Raw genomic sequence first — 20,920 nt, 5'->3', positions numbered from 1 at the left:
GTGTCAGTGAGAGGAGTAATAACCCATCGTTGGTGTAATTGGGATGAACTGTGCCCCTTTGTTGGTGTTATTAGAAGGAAATTGTTCCTCATTGTTGGTGTCATTAGGAGGAATTGTGCCCCATTGTTGGTGTCATTAGGAGGAATTGTGCCCCATTGTTGGTGTCATTAGGAGGAATTGTGCCCCATTGTTGGTGTCATTAGGAGGAATTGTGCCCCATTGTTGGTGTCATTAGGAGGAATTGTGCCCCATTGTTGGTGTCATTAGGAGGAATTGTGCCTTATTGTTGGTGTCATTAGGAGGAATTGTGCACCATTGTTGGTGTCATTAGGAGGAATTGTGCCCCATTGTTGGTGTCATTAGGAGGAATTGTGCCCCATTGTTGGTGTCATTAGGAGGAATTGTGCCCCATTGTTGGTGTCATTAGGAGGAATTGTGCCTTATTGTTGGTGTCATTAGGAGGAATTGTGCCCCATTGTTGGTGTCATTAGGAGGAATTGTGCCCCATTGTTGGTGTCATTAGGAGGAATTGTGCCCCATTTTGTATGTCAGAAGATGAAATATTGCCCCAAGAGCCAGATAAAAGCAAGTAAAGGGCCACATCTGGCCCCCACGCCGCAGTTTTGAGACCCCTGATCTAGGGCAATTAAAGGCTTAACTGTGTTGCCTAACAAGTGCTTTATGTGTTTTTGCAGTGCCTCAGTGTGAAAGGGGCCTAAGGCATTTTTACAGAGAGGGGCATTTTTGTAGCGTTTTTTTTAGCGGCCAAAAGCTGCTCCAAAGATGCTGCTTGCAGGACTCAGTGTGAAAGGGTCCATAGAGATGCATGGATTGTTTGCACATGCACTAAAATTGTCTGTTTGTTTATTAAAACAAATTATTTGTTACAAATATTTTTGTCCTCTTTGTGTATGTTTAGGTGACGAGGGGGTGAAGATGGGGGGGGGGGGCGCCACGGGATTAGCTCGCACAGGGCGCCTGAACACCCAAGGCCGGCCCTGAGTGCTGTAATCCATAGTCAATAACTGTCAATTATCTATACTGTTCCGATTTCTCTAATAGGGTGATAATGGAATTGTTATCTATTGCTCCGGGTTACTGCACATCCTTACTCTTTGTATTCTTACTAGAGTAATTGTCTCTCACTCTTCCAGAAAGACCATATGCCGGCACTTTTGGGAATGGCCGCTGCTTACATGATCTTAAAGCAAACCCCAAGAGCAAGAAACCAACTGAAACGCATTGCCAAAATAAACTGGAACCCAGCAGAGGCAGAGGAGTTTGAGAAGAGCTTACTGTTACTGGCAGACATCTACATTCAGTCAGGCAAATACGATATGGCGGGCGAGTTGCTGAAACGCTGTCTGCGACATAATAAGGTTTGTAGCCAACAAAGCTGGAATTGTGTTGCTGAACCTCATACTAAGATAAGGCTTGAAGTTTTAGTCTTGACAAAGACACAGTATGGCCAACACTTGCTATAGTCGCACTGTATGTAATGTCATCTGATGGCAGTTCTGCCCTGACTGCTTAGATTGGATGTAAGGTTTGACCCTGTCAAACAAGAAAACAGACGCAAGCTTTTATGATTAATTTCTGTCTGTTTCCGATAACCCGTCTGTAATTTGCTACGTGGAAGGCATTTTGTCCAAAATCCTTTGATTGAAAAGTCAAAAGTGCCTGCTGGAAAATATGCGACTGAACACGAGCTGCAGGCACAGTGGGTTCTTCCATCCTCAGAGCCGGTTCACACTGGGGCGACTTGCGATCCGACTTCATGTCGCCTCAAGTGGTCCCAAGTCGCGCTGTAGAGAAAAACAATGGAAGTGAATGGGAGCGGTGTTAATACACACGACTCAAGGCGATCCGACTTCAGAAAAGGTTCCTGTACTACTTCAATCCGACTTGTAGGCGATTTGTACCCATTGATTTCAATAGCCTCAGAAGTCGGATCACTGTCTTATCTGAAGCTACTTTCCAGGAAGATAACATACATTTCTCAGGGAAACATCTCCTGCCCCCCTCCCTCCCCCTCCCTCTCCCAGAGCTGATTGTTGTTTTTTGGCCACTGGAAAGTCTCCTGTCCTGGAGACGACTTCAAGTCGTGTTGTAAATCGCCCCAGATCGCCCTGTGGTTCATGTTCAAGTCGTGTCGGAGTCGCCTCTGAAAGTCATGCTGGAAGTCGTGTCGCCCCAGTGTGAACCGGCTCTTACTGTATAGCGTGGATAAAGGAACCAGTTTTATTTTTTAATTAAGCCTGCACAGAAACTGCATCCAATGTGATGCAGCCTCTGTTCAGGTATTCGACAGCCGCTGGTGCTGGTTGTCGGTATACAGTAATCACAGAGGGGGATTATCCTTCCTGTATAGCGATAAGGGAGGGATCTTTTCCGTGGCACCCCGTCCACAAGGGGTGCCTCCCCACTAATCTCAATGCGCCCGGCCCCTAATCTTCATTTAGGGTGCCAGATGCAGAGAGTTCTAATGCTGATGTTTTTTCCAGACGGAAATCCCGCTCAAGCTTGGCTTGCATATGTGGTCACACCAAATCTCCGACTGTCAAGAACGCGGTGACAGACAACACTACGAATAACCGAGAAAAATGAAGTTTAATGCATCCGAGCATGCGTCGAATTGTTTCCGAGCATATGTGTTTTTCTTCTTGTCGGAATTCCATACAGACGAACGGATTTTCCGATAGGAATTTTTCTGTCTGAAAAATTGAGAACCTGCTCTTTATTTAAGTCCGTTGGAAATTCCGACGGAAAAAGTCCACATACACACGGTTGGAATATTTGAAGAAAAGCTCCCATCGGAAATTCCGATCATGTGTACGCGGCATAAGGTTTTTTTTTTTTGCGAAGCACGTGATCAGAGCCGGAGACTATAATTGGCTTCACAGAGCACTGAGCCCATCCACTTGTGACAATAGCAAATCAACATTCGCTTTTGTCTTTGAGACCAGATTGGCCAGGAGGAGAAATGACCAGATTGGCCGTGAGGATAGGCCAGGGAAGCCCGCAAAGACGACCTGGATAGGGTAAGTGCGGGGGAGGGTGACCGTGGCTGGCAGGGGGTCGCTTGTTTTGTTTTTCCGCCCCCCTCAAAAAATTGAGCATCAGCCACCACTGGATCTGTTCTAATTTTTTTTGTTCTTCCTGCACTGTATGGCCAAATTAAAGTGAAACTAAACCCCCAAAAATATTCACCTCCACCTTCCAGCAGTGCGGTGATTACACCCCTCGCCGGCTACAGTCATCTTCTTCTCTGGCTACTTCTGGGTGCCGGGTTTTTGGCCTCTTGATTGACCAGTGGTCTTAGAATGATGTCATATTGGGCATAAAATTACTGATTTCATAGCTTAATGTCAAATATATGCTGTAAAACTTTCCGCCCAACGGGCACAAGCGCGCCACTGTGTGCCTCGTGAGTGTGCTCGCGCGTCCTGGGAACTCGATGTTCCCGAGCGGCCTGCGATTGCGGTCGGCAAAGTCAGACTAGGGGGATGCCTATTCTGCCTAGTGACATGTCACTGATGGCTGTTCCCCCGTGATTGGGAACGGTCATCAAGGAAGTGTAACTTGTAGCTACGCCCCCTAACAGTAAGAATCACTCCCTAGTACTGACTTAACCCCATCAGTACCACCTAGTGGTTAACCCCTTCACTGCCAGTGTAATTTTTCCAGTAATCCGTGCATTTTTATAGCACTGAGCGTTGTAAAAATGACAAAAATGTGTCAAAAGTGCCTGATGTGTCCGCCATAAAGTCGCAGTCACAATAAAAACCCCGCCATTACTACTACTAATTTTTTTTTAATAAAAATGCCATAAAACTATCCCCTATTTTGTAGATGCTATCACTTATCACTTTTGCACAAACCAATCAACAAACGCTTATTGCGATTTTTATTTTATTTTTAGGGAAAAAAAAAAGTTTTTTATATATTTTTTGGGGGATATTTATTATAGCAAAAAGTAAAAAATATTGCTTTTTTTTCAAAATTGTCGCTCTATTTTTGTTTATAGCGCAAAAATAAAAACCGCAAATACCACTAACAGAAATCTCTATTTGTGGGAAAAGAAGGACATACATTTTGTTTGGGAGCCACGTCACACGGCCGCGCAATTGTCGGTTAAAGCAACACAGTGCCGAATCGCAAAAAGTGGCCTGGTCATTGACCAGCAAAATGGTCCGGGGTTTAAGTGGTTAATGCCGCTTTAAATTGTGTCTTATATTTTTACTTGGAGTTTTACTTTAGGAGGAACCGTTGTAGAGGAAAGAGGGACAGATGATTTTGTGAAGATCCAAAAGAGGGAGAATTGAGGTCTTTGTTTTTTGCACTTGTAAGAAATGCGCTGTTCAAAAACAAAGTAAAGGTTCATTTAAATCCATCAATTATTTAAATTCTTCCCATTTTAACCAATTTGATATTCCAGACTAACACGCAAGCAGTCCCTATAAATACTGTGTCATGTGATATACATTTCATGTTATTCTTTCCTGTTCCAGTCATGCTGCAAGGCTTACGAATACACAGGCTATATCATGGAGAAAGAACAAGCGTATAAAGATGCAGCCAGCAACTATGAAATGGCTTGGAAATACGGCAACCAGACGAATCCCACTGTGGGTAAGAACAGAAAATATACCGCATCACACACCATTGGGACAGCCTGTGATTATTTTCCTTGGGGGAGTCACACAACAGATTGGGCAATCCTAGACCAAGGCCACCAACAGACAGGCTGTTCCAAAGTCACAGCTAATAACATAACTCGGCATGAGTCCAACTGACATCAAACAGAAGATTAAATAGGTTCTTTTTAACAAAATGAATCGAAAAGTCTATCTGCAGCCACTCGGCCCCGGGGGGCTTGGTGAGGGAAATCGTCACATGTGTGGACAGTTATATTGGTATGTACCCTAACATGTCAGTCTGGGTTGGCAGCTTCTGGTCATTTGAGGCTATGCTTTGCAGCTTTGAAAAACAATAAGGACCCTGTGGTGGGTATAAATGCTGCCATCTCCATTTCAGTGGTGGCTGGTGCTTTAAATCTTTGGGTGGTGCAAACAAACTGAAAAATTCTGAAAAAGAAACTCCCATCAAATGCAGCCACTGTGCCCATCAAATGCAGCCACTGTGCCCATCAAACGCAGGCACTGTGCCCATCCAACGCAGCTACTGTGCCATATCAAAAGCTGGCAGTGTACCCGCCATCTACACTTACCCTGTCTCAGTGGGGCAGCGTCTGACAACGAGCGATGTCTTTGATGCTCCTCTATGCTTTCTCTTACCGTCCTCTGCTGTGCTTAGACGCCTGATAGGCATCCAATCACAGCACCTGTCGTTTCAGCCAATCAGGTGACAGGTAACAGATCCGAGCACCTGATTGGTGGAAAGCGAATATTCATTCATTTTTCTAACATAGCTGAGTGACTCGCAGGTCACCTTTTTTGACGCCTATTAGAGCCTTTTTTGGCGCCACTGTGCCCTTATGAACGCACCGCCACTTCTCCATTTTCTCTCTGTTCTATTGCAGATAGTGGTTCAAGGGTTACACAGAGATTAAAGGCAAAGTCCAGGCAAAACCTGCTCTGTGCCACATTCTAAACCTAATCTTTCTAACCCTGTAAAGCAAAAATCACTGTACTTGCCTATCCTGCAGCCGATCCGGTCCAGTCCCAGCATTAACTGTCAGCTTTGCTGTGTAGGCGGGTGCAGGAGAGGCATCTGACAACTGAAGCCTCATAGTAAGTCAGTGGGTGACATCACTTCCTATTAATTTCACAGCCATTGTCGGTCCTCTCCTGCACAGAGCATCTGCCGCTGGAGACCGGCCCGGATCAGGTGCAGAATAGGGAAGTACAGCGAGTTTTGCTTTACAGGATTAGATAGTCTAGGCTTAAAATGTGGCACAGAGCAGGTTTAGCATTAGTTAGATCAGGGGTGTCAAACTCAATTTCATTGTGGGCCGCATCGGCATTATGATTGCCCTCAAAAGGGCCAGTTGTATCTGTAAGATTAGATGTCCAGCGCATCCCTTCCCCTTACATTAGATGTTAAGAGAAACCCACCATCAGAAGTTGAGTCCCCCACTCTCCCTTAAATCAGTGTACCCCCCTTTATGCTGCTGCTGGGAAGAAGCTGGATGCATTGCTTGAAAGCAGAAAGTAAGAGTCTGGATGAGAACCAGAGGAGGGCTGGAGCTTTACTGCAGCTACAGGAGAGGTGCGAGGGCCACATGAAATGGCCTGGAGGGCCGGATTCGGCCCCCAGACCTTGTGTTTGACACCTGCGAGTTAGATTTTCCCTTGACTTTCAGATTCTCTCCTCACCGAATGCTTGAGCAGCCAAGCGCTAGCACTGTCAAGGAAAGGTGGAGAGTCACATGCTTGCCTGGAAGTACTGGGGATTGCTCTTCAAGCCTAATGGCTGAAAAGAGCTGTTAAGGGTAGTGAAAGAAAGGTAAGCATGGGAAGCTAGTAGGCCAGCAGATGGGTAACCTGTACCTTTGCCCTGCAAGGTACAATCTTTTTTGGTGTTCTAACAATATAGGTCCCCCCATTGGATAGTGCCCGGACTGGACTGCGCTGGCGCAGCGCATGCGCAATCGGAGCCGACGGAAATGTCCGAAGAGGAACATGTGTTCATCAGCTGTAGATGGAGCATGCGCAATCAACACGCCGCCAACTCCCGATGGTCGTGGCTGGTTATACACGCCGCTCGCTCAATACAGAAAGGGGCGGATGATTTTCTCAAAGGGGCGGATGTATGGTTATAAGAGGCCGCATGATGGCCAGTGCTGAAAGGGGCAGATGTATGGGGGACCCATCTCGATAGAACACTGCATGATGGGCAGTGCTTTTCTTAAAGGGGCGGATCATGGGGGACCCACCTGGATAGAACACTGTATGAAGGCCAGTGCTTTACATATCCATTACTTATATGTTTAAATGCATCCCCTGTAGCCACGCTTCTCAATAACATATCCGCCCCTTTCAGAAAAGCACTGCCCATCATAAAGCACTGGCCATCATGTAGCCCCTTATAAACATACATCCGCCCCTTTGATAAAATCATCCGCCTCTTTCGTGTATAACCAGCCCAGACCATCGGGAGCGAGCAGCGTGTTGATTGCTCATGCTCTGTCTACAGCTGATGAACACCTGTTCATCTTCGGAGATTTCCGTCGGCTCAGATTGCGTATGTGCTGCGCCTGGGCAGTCCAGGCCAGGTACTATCCGATGGGGGACCCATATCGTTAGGACACCGGCAATCTCTTTGTATCCACTTTCTACATGCATTTCAGTAACTGCCTCATGTCCTTTCTCAGGATGGACTTTCTTGATGGTGACAGCAATAAAGCATGCCTGTACAATGGCTGCTTGTAGTCTTCATTGGGAGGGGTGGTGTGATTGACAACGCAGGAGCACAATCTGGAGCCAGGGAAAGTGCGTTGTCACTCGATAACAGGAAGTGCCCGAGCAAGGGCTCTCAGGGCAGATATCACCAGGTTTTATATTAGCGAATTCTGCACTGTTAAACTACTCAAATTACTTTTGAAATTACATTTACATACTAAAGCATATAAATCCTGTATAATAATAATAATAATAATAATATTGTTTTGTTAACCCCTTCCGGCTGCCAGCTCCGGGACCTTTAAGAACATCTAGGTGGCAGGAGGCAGAGGTGGCCATTTTGGTCATATGACCGATGTGATTGGCTGTCACATGATCGGAACGCTCCCGATTGCAAATATGCATCGAGAGTAGGGTGACCACATTTCCAAACTACCATTCAGGGACACCCTCCCTTCCAAATAATCAGCTTGTGCTATAACGCAGTGTTTCTCAACTCCAGTCCTCGAGGCGCCCCAACAGGTCATGTTTTCAGGATTTCCCTTAGATGAAACAGCTGTGGTAATTGCAAGGCAGTGAAACTGATCAAATCACCTGTGCAAAATAATGGAAAGCCTGAAAACATGACCTGTTGGGGCGCCTCGAGGACTGGAGTTGAGAAACCCTGCTATAACGAATCACAGCACAGTGATTGGACACAAGTGGCGGGATTTATGATTTCTCCAATCACAAGCAGGGGGCGGTGATTGTGCTCCTCCAGGCATTCCCGGCCAGGACAAGTACTGTCGGTGAGTAAAGCGATGATGTGGCGGCCTTTTTTTGGGGCATTAGATTGCCCCGTGGCTGTGTCCGTTTCATTCAGGGACACTGTATTGTCCTGAAATGAATGTGCCCGGGACAGACCTGCAAAATGCGGGACTGTCCCGGGCAATCCGGGACACGTGGTCACCCTAATTGGGAGCATTTCTGTCCGCACCGGTGACTGTGCTGGGGAGCGTGCAGGGCGCCTGCTCTCAGCACAGTTTTGGGTTTATATTGTTTTTACATTGTTTGTTTGAATCGCATGGAAAAAACCTGTCTGGTTTTAACCTTTCCTTGCTCTAGCCAACACAAAAATTGGCTTTGGATACTTCAATGTTATTTTTTAATTCAATTTTTTATTTTATTTAATTTGCAGGATATAAACTTGCTTTTAACTACCTTAAGGCAAAGAGATATGTTGATGCAATTGACGTGTGCCACAAGGTAAGAGCTTATTTCTGAATACAGTAATAATGTACCTACTGTATGTATTGTAAAGAAATCCTGGAATCCTGAGATTATACATGTTTGAATCACTAAGGCTACATTCATACTAGCCTGCATGCTAAAAAGCAGCTAGTGCAGTGTTGGCTATTGCAGAGATCAGTGCAATTAGGGCTGCTGCAAGGATTTTTGACACTCTAGGCGAAACCTCATTTTGGGCCCCCCCTGGTTCCACGCTTGACCCCACCCCCTTTGTCCTGCCCATGTATACCCCACCTTTTTAATGAAGCGCCCATCAGATGCAGCCTCGCCAGAGCCCATCTAATGCACTTAAAAAAAAATGTCTCTAAAATCGATCAGAATAGTTTTTGTAGCTGCCTACAGAGTCCAACCTGCTCCAAGGTAATGACTAGAAAGGTAAGATTTTTTTTTTAAAGCGGAGGTCCCGCAAAAAAAAAAAATATTAAAAGCCAGCAGCTACAAATACTGCAGCTGCTGACTTTTAATGGACACTTACCTGTCCAGCGCACCCGCGATGTCGGCAGCGGAAGACGAGCAATCGCTCGTCTTTCTGCTGCCACCGCCGCCACCTTGCGGCTTCACTGCCCGGTTCCCTACTGCGCATGCACGAGTAGCACTGCACATTTTCAGTGGTCCCCGCTGTCTCCTGGGACCAGTGTGTTTCCCAAAAGGCAGTGGGGGGGACTCCCGTTGGAGTCTCTTCTGGAAGTGGGTGCAAATCCCTGTATTATACAGTAGGTATCTGCACCCCCCTGAAAGGTGCCAAATGTGACACCTGAGGAGGGGAGGGTTTAGAAAAAAAAACGGAAGTTCCAATTTTGGGTGGAACTTCGCTTTTTCACATTTGCCATGTGTTCAGCTGTGTCCAATCACATGTAAACAGACTTGCCGGTTATCTGCGGTTCTTTTTTCCCATGGGAGGAAATTAGAGCAGTTAACAGCTTAAAGGCCCCTTTCACACTGGGGGGGAGGTGCGGTGGCCTTAAAGCGCCGCTATTTTTAGCGGCGGTATTCGGCCGCTAGCGGTGCAGTTTTACCACGCTAGAGGCCAAAAAAGGGCTTATACCGCCGGCAATTCGCTTCTGCAGAGGTGCGGTTTCCCATTGCTTTCAATGGGAAGGAGCGGTGGAGGAGCGGTAAACACAAAGATGCGGCTAGCAGGACTTTTGGAGCGGTCCTGCTAGCGCACCGCTCCAGTGTGAAAGCCCTCGGGGCGTGGCTACAAGTGACACATCACTGATCGCTGTTCCCGATCACGGGGGAACAGCCATCAGTGACATGTCACTAGGCAGAATAGGGGAATGTCTTGTTAACAAAGGCATGCCCCTGTTCTGCCTTTGCCGACCGCAATCGCGGGTCACTTGGGAACATAGGGTTCCGGGACTCGCGAGCACACTCACATGGCGAGTAAGAATTACTCCCTAGTATTAACTTAACCCCTTCAGCACCACCTAGTGGTTAACCCATTTACTGCTGTCATTTTTATAGTAATCAGTGCATTTTTATAGCACTGATCGCTGTAAGGCTCCATGCACACTGGAATAAAAAACGTTGCTTCTACAGGAGTTTTGTGTTCTGCCTGTAGAAGCAACTCAATGTTATCCGTTGTGTCCATACACATAAGGACGTTCACAGGCATATTTTTAAGAACAAGATTTAGAGGCAGGAAAAAAAAACCCTTCTCATTCGCGTTTCTGATTGGTGCTCACTGGCAGAAAAAAATGTAAACTCTCCTAAACTTGTCTAAACTTTGTAAAAAAAATGCTCTATATGAACGTTCTTTACTCCAAAAAGAACAGCCATTTTTTTAAGCCCAGTGTACATGGAGCCTTAAAATGACAATGGTCCCAAAAATGTGTCAAAAGTGTCCGATGTGTCCTCCATAATGTCGCAGTCGCAATAAAAATCACAGATCGCTGCTATTACTAGTATTTTTTTTTTTTTTTATAAAAACGCCATAAAACTATCCCCTATTTTTGTAGACTCTATGGGGCAGATCCACAGAGCAAGTACGCCGGCGTATCTACCGATACGCCGGCGTACTTTCAAATTTCCTGCGTCGTATCTTTAGTTTGAATCCTCAAACCAAGATACGACGGCATCTGGGTAAGATCCGACAGGCGTACAGCTTCGTACGCCTTCGGATCTTAGATGCAATAATTTGCCGCCCGCTGGGTGGAGTTTGGGTCGTTTTCCGCGTCGGGTATGCAAATTAGCGATTTACGACGATCCACGAACGTACGCGCGGCCGTCGCATTTTCTAACGTCGTCTGTAGTCGGCTTTTTCCGGCTTATAGTTAAAGCTGGTATTTTGCCGCGTATAGATAGACTTGCCGTGTTAAGTATGCAAAATAAAGAAATAAAACTACAGCGCTATTAGATCCAAGATTACACCACACAATTAATAATCAAATGTATAAAGCTGCAACATGTGAAAAAAGTGACCCAACCAAAAAGCGAATGTGAAATAATATACATATGCGCTAAAACAACTAATTGATGTGATACCTACTATAAAAGATCAAAGCAATCAAATGTGATCAAATACATTCAAAATGTGCTAGTTAATAATAAGTAAAAAGAGCTTAGTGTTAATAACACCACAATACAAGGTAATTAATAAACAAACAAACTAAAGGAGCATCATTTGCAAACTGCTTTGTAACATAACCGTCCCTGTAATGAAAGGATGGTATCACTGAAGGGTTAACAGTATAGTACTTGGCAGCAGAGAGTGAGTGTCAGTGTAATCAGACCACACAGCCTTGATGATTGAAATACACTGCAATAGCTTCAGACCCGCTCCAGTGTAAACAGACCACACAGCCTTGATGATTGGTATGAAGTGCAATAACTTCAGACCCGCTCCTCACAAATCACGGCAGGATGTGAAAGATATGGAGAGAGGAAACACACAATAGTGTAATACTGCCAGACTCCAATGCAATATCAATATAGCGCTGTGCGCCGATACACTCACGATTCCCCCCTCTTTGTGAAAGACGCTCAGTAACAAAGTAATGAGATCATCACTCGGGAACTTCCGACAGGTCTCGTAGGGCAGGCTCCTCCCCCACGCGTTGCGTCACTTGCCACGTGACTTAATCATGGGTAATGTCCATAGAGCGTTGCCAGCTATACTTTATAGTGCTCAGACAGGACATGTGACCGGAAGCAAGCGGATGTGGAGAGCACACTAAGTGTTACATCATTGGGGCAACAAAGCGGATTTAAAACAATACATTGAACAACTTTAATCAATGAACAATTGCTAAAAAGATATATAAAATAATTGTCATCGCTATGACAACTAGGCAAATTCTCAACAATGGATATGTATAAAATTAGCATATAACTGACTTCTACTCCCTCTAGTGGTCAAAAATAATAATAATAGTACTTCACCACTATACACAGACAGGATAATGTACCTTAAAAACCAGTATATTAGAGATCAGTATATTAAGACCAATTACATTAATGGATATAATAGTCTATATATAAACTTGAGACTCAGAATAACCTTAAAATGCTATTAAAATGAACACATATAAAATTACATAATATTAAAACATGAATGCCATTTGACTACCCATGATAATATTAAGGCCACTGACAATTAATGAACTGTATGGAACATGACAAAATTAATAATCAGAAATAAAACAATTAAGATCAAAATCAATATTTAAACCATTGGGCGATAAAGATTTGATCTCAAAAATCCAACGGGATTTGGATTTACTGAGTTCCCTCACTTTACGACTTCCTCGCCAATGGGGATTATATTTTTGAATAGCCCAGAATTTCATCCCCTTAGGGTTTTTTTGATGACAGGCTTCAAAGTGACGTGACACACTATGTTTTGGAAAGCCATTTTGTATGTTCTGAACATGCTCCCTCATACGTTTCCACATAGGGCGTTTTGTGCATCCTACATATTGTAGGGAGCATGGGCATTCCAGAACGTAGACAACCCCTTCAGTTCGACACGTGATGAGATCATCAATTATGTATTCCTTTTTAGTCACATTGGAGATAAACTTCGAGCATTTTTGGCCCATGAAGTTTGTGTGTTTGCAGGCAAAACACCTTTTGCAGGGAAAGAAACCTTTCCCCCGAAAGAATGTCAAACTGTTCCCCCTTTGCGAAGGGTCAGGAACATTTGTGGCCACCAAATCCCTCAAGGTGGGTGCTTTTCTGTATACCACCCTAGGATGCCTTGGGAGGGTCCCCTGCAATTGGCGATCCGCCTGAAGGATCGGCCAGTGTTTCTTAAAAATTGCCTCTACTTGTTTATGCTGTGCTGAGAAATTTAAAATTATAGGTAAAACATTTGTTGCCACCGTTATTTTTTGTTTATCCTCGATAAGGGTATTTCTAGGGGTTTCATATACTTTCTTGATGTGGTCCTGAATGAACTGTCTGTCATAACCTTTATTTACAAACTTCCTCCCGATTTCATTAGCTTGTTTAAGGTACACCTCTAGATCAGTGCAATTTCTCCTTACCCGCATCATTTGACCCTTTGGAATATTAATTAGTATGGCCGTCGTTCCCGCGTCAAAATTTGAAATTTTTTAGCGTAAGTCGTCCGTGAATAGGGATGAACGTAACTCACGTCTAAGTTAAAAAAATTACGTCCTAGCGACGTCATTTAGCGCAATGCACGGCGGGAAATTTCGGGACGACGCATGCGCAGTTCATTCGGCGCGGGGACGCGCTTCATTTAAATGAATCACGCCCCCTAATCGCCGATTTCAATTCCGCCGCCAGAAATACACTACGCCGCCATAACTTACGGCGCAAAATCGTTGAGGATTCGAAATTCCGCCAGGTAAGGTACGGCAGCGTAGCTAATCTGATACGCTGCACGGATGTAATTCTCTCTGGATCTGGCCCTATAACTTTTGCGCAAACCAATCAATAAACGCTTATTGCGATTTTGGTAAAATAAAAAAAAATAAAAAAAATATGTAGAAAAATTAAGTATCGGCCTAAACTAAGGGAAAAAAATTGTGTTTTTTTTTTATATATTTTTGGGGGATATTTATTATAGCAAAAAGTAAAAAATATTGTATTTTCTTTTCAAAATTGTCACTGTATTTTTGTTCATAGCGCAAAAAATAAAAACCGCAGAGGTGATCAAATACCACCAAAAGAAAGCTCTATTTGTGGGAAAAAAAGGACATCAATTTTGTTTGGGTACAGTGTCGCACGACCGCACAATTGTCAGTTAAAGCGCACAGTGCCGAATCGCAAAAAGTGGCCTGGTCTTTGGCCAGCGAAATGGTCCGGGGCTGAAGCGGTTAATAAACAAGTGTTCCCATTGAAACAATGCCCCTCCTTTCCAGCTCTGGCGTCAACTCAAAACGTTGGAGTTTTTCTCATGTTCAGTCTTGGTGACAGCGGTTGCCATAACAAATAGGGTGAATTTCCCAATTTGGAGCACAGAGAGAAATCAAAACTGGACAGAGGTTTCAACCCCCTTACCACTCAAGTCAAATAAAGTAAAAAGTTTTGGCTTTAGAAACTCTATGAATAACCTTTATTAACAATTTCGGGCTGTAAGGTAGAGGGGGAATGGTGTAGGTGGAATAGACTTTGGTTTTTTTATTGTACAATAGGTCCAGTTTAATAAAATATTGCAAAGCTCAGTCAGGTTTTGGAGCCCAGAACACATTTATCAGTTTAGTTAAATCAGATGAAGCGGTTTCTGAATACTGATATCTGAACAGTTTTTGTTGAAGAATTACCGTATTTATCGGCGTATAACACGCACCCTAACTTTAAGAGGTAAATTTCGGGGAAAAAACTTTCCACAGCCCCCTGTGTATAGTACGCAGGCACAGTTTACCCTCTATTTTCAGGGTAAAAAAGTGAGTGTTATACGCCAATAAATACAGTACATAAAGTCATGTGTATCCCTAAATTGTCTCCTTAGTAAAATGTCATTGCACTGTTTGTGCATTTATTGTTTTTGGGGTTTGCATTGCTGTAACAGAAGAGTTGATCCCAGCATGAGGGGGAACCCCTCATCTGCATTACTTAAACAGCCTGAAAACAAATAACACTTTGACTTCCTTTGTCCCCCTACAGATGTAGATCACTTCCTTAGTTAATAAATGGTCAGGGCCATGTAGCTGTATACATTACTTACATTACTTAGACCCCTTTCACACTGGGGCGGTTTGCAGGCGCTATTGCGCTAAAAATAGCGCTTGCAAACCAACCTGAAATAGCGGCTGCTGTTTCTCCAGTGTGAAAACCCTGAGGGCTCTCTCACTGGAGCGGTGCGCTAGCAGGACCGCTCCAAAAGTCCTGCTAGCCGCATCTTTGGAGCACTGAAGGAGTGGTGTGTTTACCGCGCCTGCCCATAGAAAGCAATGGGACACCATGGCTATACCGCCGGCAATGCAAAGGCGCATTGCCAGCAGTATTAACCCTTTTTCGGCTGCTAGCGGGGGGTAAAACTGCACCACTAGTGGCCGAATACCGCCGCAAATCCGACGATAACTGCACAAAAAAATTGATATACCCAACTGCCTATTTTATTTTTACCTGCAGGTTAGGCATTTTTTTTCAATCCAAATCTCCTACCCTGACTCTCGACAAACCGACAGCTTTTGAGTTTTTGTGTGCCCAGGGCCCTCACCAATTACACCTAATATCCTCTCTTTCTGAAACCACACACCTTTACATGAGAAAGTGGTCTCACTTATTAGGTAAGCCTATTACGGTCCAAACCTGGGATAAGATTTGGCCTTCTACCTTTAAATCCTCTAAATGTGTGACTCATCGGGAAACGTCTATTAAAATTCTCATGTTTTGGTATAAAACCCCTGATGTCATTCACACATATGTTCCCTCAGTTCTACCGCACTGTTGGCGTTGTGGAAATTATACTGGTTCTTTGTTTCATATCTTCTGGAGATGTTCCTTGGTTCAACCCTTTTGGCAAGAGGTGAGGCTGCTGACACAGGAGGTGATAGAAGTGTCCCTTCCATTTGATCCATTGAATTTCCTTTTGGGCCTTCCATTCCCAGGTCTATCCAAAAATGCTAACCGCCTATATTTCACTGGCCGCCAAAAGGCTTATACCGTTGTGTTGGTTGTCTATTCCCCCTCCTCCATGGCCCAGATTTCTCCACCTGATTGCTGAAATTCGGAGGATGGAATATTTAACAGTTCACGATTCCATACCACAATTTGATAAAGTATAGGAACCTTGGGATCACTCGAGATATGGGACCCCTGTGCCATTGCCCTCACCTTGGTCTATGTTTTTTTTTTCATATCCCCTGTTTGTACCTCCAATATACACCTAAGAGTTGTTTGTTTTATATGATCTTGTAGAATTATGCGGATCACTCCTGTGTTCTGCGTCCCTGGACACTATGTATATGTCATTTACTTCCATGTTCTCTATTGTACAATTTCTTTGTTGTCATTCTGTTGATCTTTTCAATACTCTGTACCTTATGATACAGTTATGTCTTACTTGTTTTAACCACTTGACCACTGGGCACTTAAACACCCTTAATAACCAGACCAATTTTCAGCTTTTGGTGCTCTCACGTTTTGAATGACAATAACTCAGTCATACAACACTGTAACCAAATGAAATTTTTGTCCTTTTTTTCCCACAAATAGAGCTTTCTTTTGGTGGTATTTGATCACCTCTGCGTTTTTTTTTCCCGCTATTAATGAAAAAAGAACGAAAATTTTGTAAAAAAATGAATTTTTCTTCATTTCTATCATATCATTTTGTAAAAAAGTAATTTTCCTCATACATTTGGCCTAAAATGCATACTGCTACATATTTTTGGTAAAAAAAAAAAAAAATTTGGATATTATTTAGTCTGGGTGAAAGTTATAGGGTCTACAAGCTTTGGTACCAATTTCTGAAAATTGAACAATTTGATCACACCTGAAGTACTGACAGCTTCTCTCATTTCTTGAGACCCTAACAAGCCAATAAAGTACAAATACCCCCCAAATGACCCCTTTTTGGAAAGTAGACATTCCAAGGTAGTTAGTAAGAGTCATAGTTAGTTTTTTGAAGTTGCCATTTTTTCCCACAATTCTTTGCAAAATTAAGATTTTTTTTTTTTTTTTTCATACCAATATTGTCATTATAACAGGTTATTTCTCTCACATGGCATGTATATTCCACAAATGACACCCCAAAATATATTCTGCTGCTCCTCCTGAGTATGGCGATACCACATGTGTGAGACTTTTACACAGCGTGGCCACATACAGAGGCCCAACACCGAAGTAGCAACTTCAAGCATTCTAGGAGCATAAATTACACATCTAATCTCTCAACCACCTATTACACTTTTGAAGGCCCTGGAGCACCAGGACAATGGAAACGCCCACAAAGTGACCCCATTTTGGAAAGCTAACACCCCAACGTATAATCTATGAGGCATAATGAGTCTTTTGAACAGTTCATTTTTTTGCAGATGTTTTTGGAAAATGTGGAAAAAAAATGAAAACGCATTTTTTTTACACAAAGTTGTCCATTTATAGGATATTTCCAACACATAGCATGTACATAGCAAAAATTACACCCCAAAATATATTCTGCTGCTCCTCCTGAGTATGGCGATACCACATGTGTGAGACTTTTACACAGCCTGGCCACATAGAGACCCTACATCCAAGAAGCACCATCAGGTGTTGTAGGGACACAAATTACACATCCAATTTCCTTACAATCTATCACATTTTTGAAGGCCCTTCATATTTCTAACACAGCATGTACATACCAAGAGTTACACCCTAAAATACATTCTGCTGAGTAATGGGTACAAAAAAAAAGGATTACCTGTGTTTTTAGTAGTGCAATTGTCCACAGGAGGAGAGCCCTGATCCAGGCAGCAGGCAGGGACGTGGTCAGCGACAATGAATGGAATTGTCCAGGCAGCAATATTGTTCATAGTCGGTACTTAGCCAGCAGTGCCAAAATATTGGTCCTGGTAGTAAGGCCAGGAAAGAATGGGGACAGGGGTAGAGGCTTCTCCCACCCAAATCTAAAAATTAGTTTTTTCATCCAGAAAAACAATTCTGGAGCCCCTCACATGTGTGAGACCCCTGTGTTCCCACTAGCATAGCAGGGTAAAAGATCAATCCAAGGGGCAGGCAAAAAACGTGGTCAAACAGTCCAGGGTCAATTCCAGAGCAGGCAGATGTAGGTACAGTTTAGGGTTAGGCAAAAGAGTGGTCGTATAACAAGCCAGGGTCAGTTCCAGAGAAAGCAGAGGTATTTTTAGCATTAGGCAAAATCGTGGTCGTATAACAGTCCAGGGTCGGTTCCGGAGAAGGCAGAGGTATGTAGAGTGCAGTGGCATAAGGGGTGTGGAGGAAAATGACAGGGAATTTGAATTTTGTTTACCTAATAATTTTCAATAGTGTGGTAACGGCGGAAACATGCACCTAAACAGAGGCCTGGTTGGGAGGGACAATCGGGACAATAAACTGTTGTGTCTCTTCTGACTCCTCCTCTGGCGCACACCCGGCATTTCTTCTGACGGGCTGCACCTGTTCGACGGGGGGGGATTTTGTCAGGAAAGTGCCGTTCGTGAAGTCTGCTCACGCAATCAGTGCGAAGAATGTCTGGTGGCATTTCAGGGAACAAAAGGGCGGTGATAACGTCTTCTTGGTAGAGTAGATATGGAACGGGATTCTGTGTTGCTTTTTTGTAGATAACATAAGAGTTATAGAAGGCCAAACTGAAAAAGTAAATGGACACTTTTTTATACCAGTGACGGGATTTTCGGGAGGGAAGATAGGGTTCAATCATCTGGTCATTGAAGTCTACGCCACCCATAAATAAATTGTAGTCGTAGACACAAGATGGTTTCTGCACTGGGCCGCTTCTTTTGGGGACTTCCACGTAGGTGTCATTGTGGATGGTGGTGAGCATGTGGACATCTCGTCTGTCCCTCCACTTGACAGCCAATAGCTCCTGGTTCCGTAAAGACGTCGTCTCTCCTCGTCTCAGCTTCTGATTCAACAATTTTTGGGGGAAGCCCTTTCTGTTTATTCTCACTGTGCCACATGCTGGGGTGTCTCTCCGGTAAAGATTTCTAAACAGGGGCAAGCTGGTATAAAAATTGTCCACGTAAAGGTGGTATCCTTTTCCAAGTAGTGGATAGATGAGCTCCCAGACGACTTTTCCACTTGTTCCGATGTATTCGGGGCATTCGCGGGGATGTAGTTGGGAGTCCTTCCCTTCGTAAACAATGAAGGAGTAGATGTACCCCGTGTCTCGGTCACACAGTTTGTACATCTTCACCCCATATCGGGCCCTTTTGCTTGGGATGAATTGTTTGATGCCCAGCCTGCCGTGGAATTTTACAAGGGACTCATCTATTGATATATTTTGTTGAGGGGTATATAACTGGGGGAATTTTTCAGAATTTTTTTTTAGAAGTGGCCGAATTTTAAATAATTTGTCAAAAGCAGGGTCATTTCGGGGAGGGCACTGGGTGTTGTCATTGAAGTGGAGGAATCGTAGAATAATAAAGTATCGGGATCTGGGCATACGGGATGAGAAGACGGGCATGTGGTGGATGGCTTTGGTAGACCAATAGGAGTACCCTTTGTTTTTTTTTGAGAGACCCATATTGAAGGTCAGGCCTAAGAATATTTTAAACTCCTCTACGGTCAGGTCTCTCCAATGAAAGGGGCGGGCATAGCTGGAATCGGGGTTACTTACAATAAATTGCTGAGCGTAGAGATTGCACTGGGCCACAATAGATGACAATAATTCGTCTGTAAAAACGAAATGAAAAAAATCAATCATGTCAAAATTATCGGTGTTCACCTGTACACCTGGTTGGGCGGTGAAAGGGGGGATACTTGATGCTCCAGAATTCGAAGGCAGCCACAGGGGGTTTTGAAGGCCATAGGGAAGGCTGGCATGGCCCCTATCCCTTTGGGGCAGAGAGGACACCCTACTGGTGCCTGACCTTTGTTGCACTGCTTGCGGGGTGGACGGCACTGCTTGCGGGGTGGACGGCACTGCTTGCGGGGTGGACGGCACTGCTTGCGGGGTGGACGGCACTGCTTGCGAGGTGGACGGCACTGCTTGCGAGGTGGACGGCACTGCTTGCGAGGTGGACGGCACTGCTTGCGAGGTGGACGGCACTGCTCGCGAGGTGGACGGCACTGCTTGCGAGGTGGACGGCACTGCACTAGTAGTAGGCTGCTCCACGCCAGAACGCCTTCTTTTAACGGGCACAGGTTCCTCCTCTGAATCCGTATCAGACCCGCTTCCTGTTACGGGCTCATAGGCCGAATCGGAATCGAACAGAGACTCCTCGCAGCTGTCATCAGACGCCCATAGTTTCTGGAAGGCCTGCTCGGTGGTAAAAAAAAAATTTGCCATACTGGTGGCTAGTGAGGCTGGACTGCAGAACACTGGTGGGCACTAGTGGCACTGCAGTGGCGCAGGTGTAACTGATGGGCAAATGTGGCACTGGTGTGGCTCTGGTTGCACTGCTGTGGCTCTGGGGTCACTGATTAGCAGGCGGCACTGGTGGGCACAGGCGTCACTGCAGTGGTGCAGGTGGAACTGGTGTGGCACTGGTGGGGCACAGATGGCACTGGTGGGGCACAGATGAGCACTGGTGGGGCGCAGATGAGCACTGGTGGGGCGCAGATGAGCACTGGTGGGGCGCAGATGAGCACTGGTGGGGCGCAGATGAGCACTGGTGGGGCGCAGATGAACACTGGTGGGGCGCAGATGAGCACTGATGGGCACAGGTGGCACTGATGGGCACAGGTGGCACTGATGGGCACAGGTGGCACTGATGGGCACAGGCGGCACTGATGTGGCTCAGATGACACTGGTGTGGCTCAGATGACACTGGTGCGGCACTGGTTTGGTACAGGCGGCAATGGTGTGGCACAGGTGGCACTGATGGGCACAGGCGGCACTGATGGGCACAGGTGGCACTGATGGGAACAGGCGGCACTGATGTGGCAAAGATGACACTGGTGTGGCACTGGTGTGGCTCAGATGACACTGGTGCGGTACTGGTTTGGTACAGGCGGCACTGGTTTGGTACAGGCGGCACTGGTTTGGCACAGGTGGCACTGGTGTGGCACAGGTGGCACTGATGGGCACAGGTGGCACTGATGGGCACAGGCGGCACTGATGTGGCTCAGATGACACTGGTGTGGCTCTGATGACACTGGTGCGGCACTGGTTTGGTACAGGCGGCACTGGTGTGGCACAGGCGGCACTGGTGTGGCACAGGCGGCACTGGTGTGGC

General features: G+C 45.1%; 1 protein-coding gene across 1 annotated transcript; it reads left to right on the top strand.

The window, feature by feature from the left end:
* The first annotated feature begins 1,059 nt into the window (after positions 1-1,059).
* Positions 1,060-15,695, top strand: LOC120946217 (tetratricopeptide repeat protein 21B-like). The gene is made up of 6 exons (XM_040361037.1): positions 1,060-1,379; positions 4,512-4,632; positions 8,542-8,609; positions 12,714-12,818; positions 15,503-15,594; positions 15,677-15,695. The coding sequence occupies exons 1-6, from the start codon at positions 1,164-1,166 to the stop codon at positions 15,693-15,695; spliced, it is 621 nt and encodes a 206-aa protein (XP_040216971.1). The 5' UTR covers positions 1,060-1,163.
* The last annotated feature ends 5,225 nt before the right edge of the window (positions 15,696-20,920 follow it).

Source organism: Rana temporaria, chromosome 7 (genome assembly GCF_905171775.1).
Source record: "Rana temporaria chromosome 7, aRanTem1.1, whole genome shotgun sequence".
NCBI lineage: Eukaryota > Metazoa > Chordata > Amphibia > Anura > Ranidae > Rana > Rana temporaria.
Note: the sequence above shows the minus strand (reverse complement) of the source record. Positions and strands in the feature narration are given on the sequence as shown.

Bases quoted from the DNA above. Each gene is read 5' to 3' on its own strand.
- LOC120946217 (XM_040361037.1), top strand. From the start codon at position 1,164: ATGCCGGCACTTTTGGGAATGGCCGCTGCTTACATGATCTTAAAGCAA. The intron at 1,380-4,511 runs GTTTGTAGCCAA...TTCCTGTTCCAG, and splicing joins GCTGTCTGCGACATAATAAG to TCATGCTGCAAGGCTTACGA. The intron at 8,610-12,713 runs GTAAGAGCTTAT...GTGTGTTTGCAG, and splicing joins CAATTGACGTGTGCCACAAG to GCAAAACACCTTTTGCAGGG.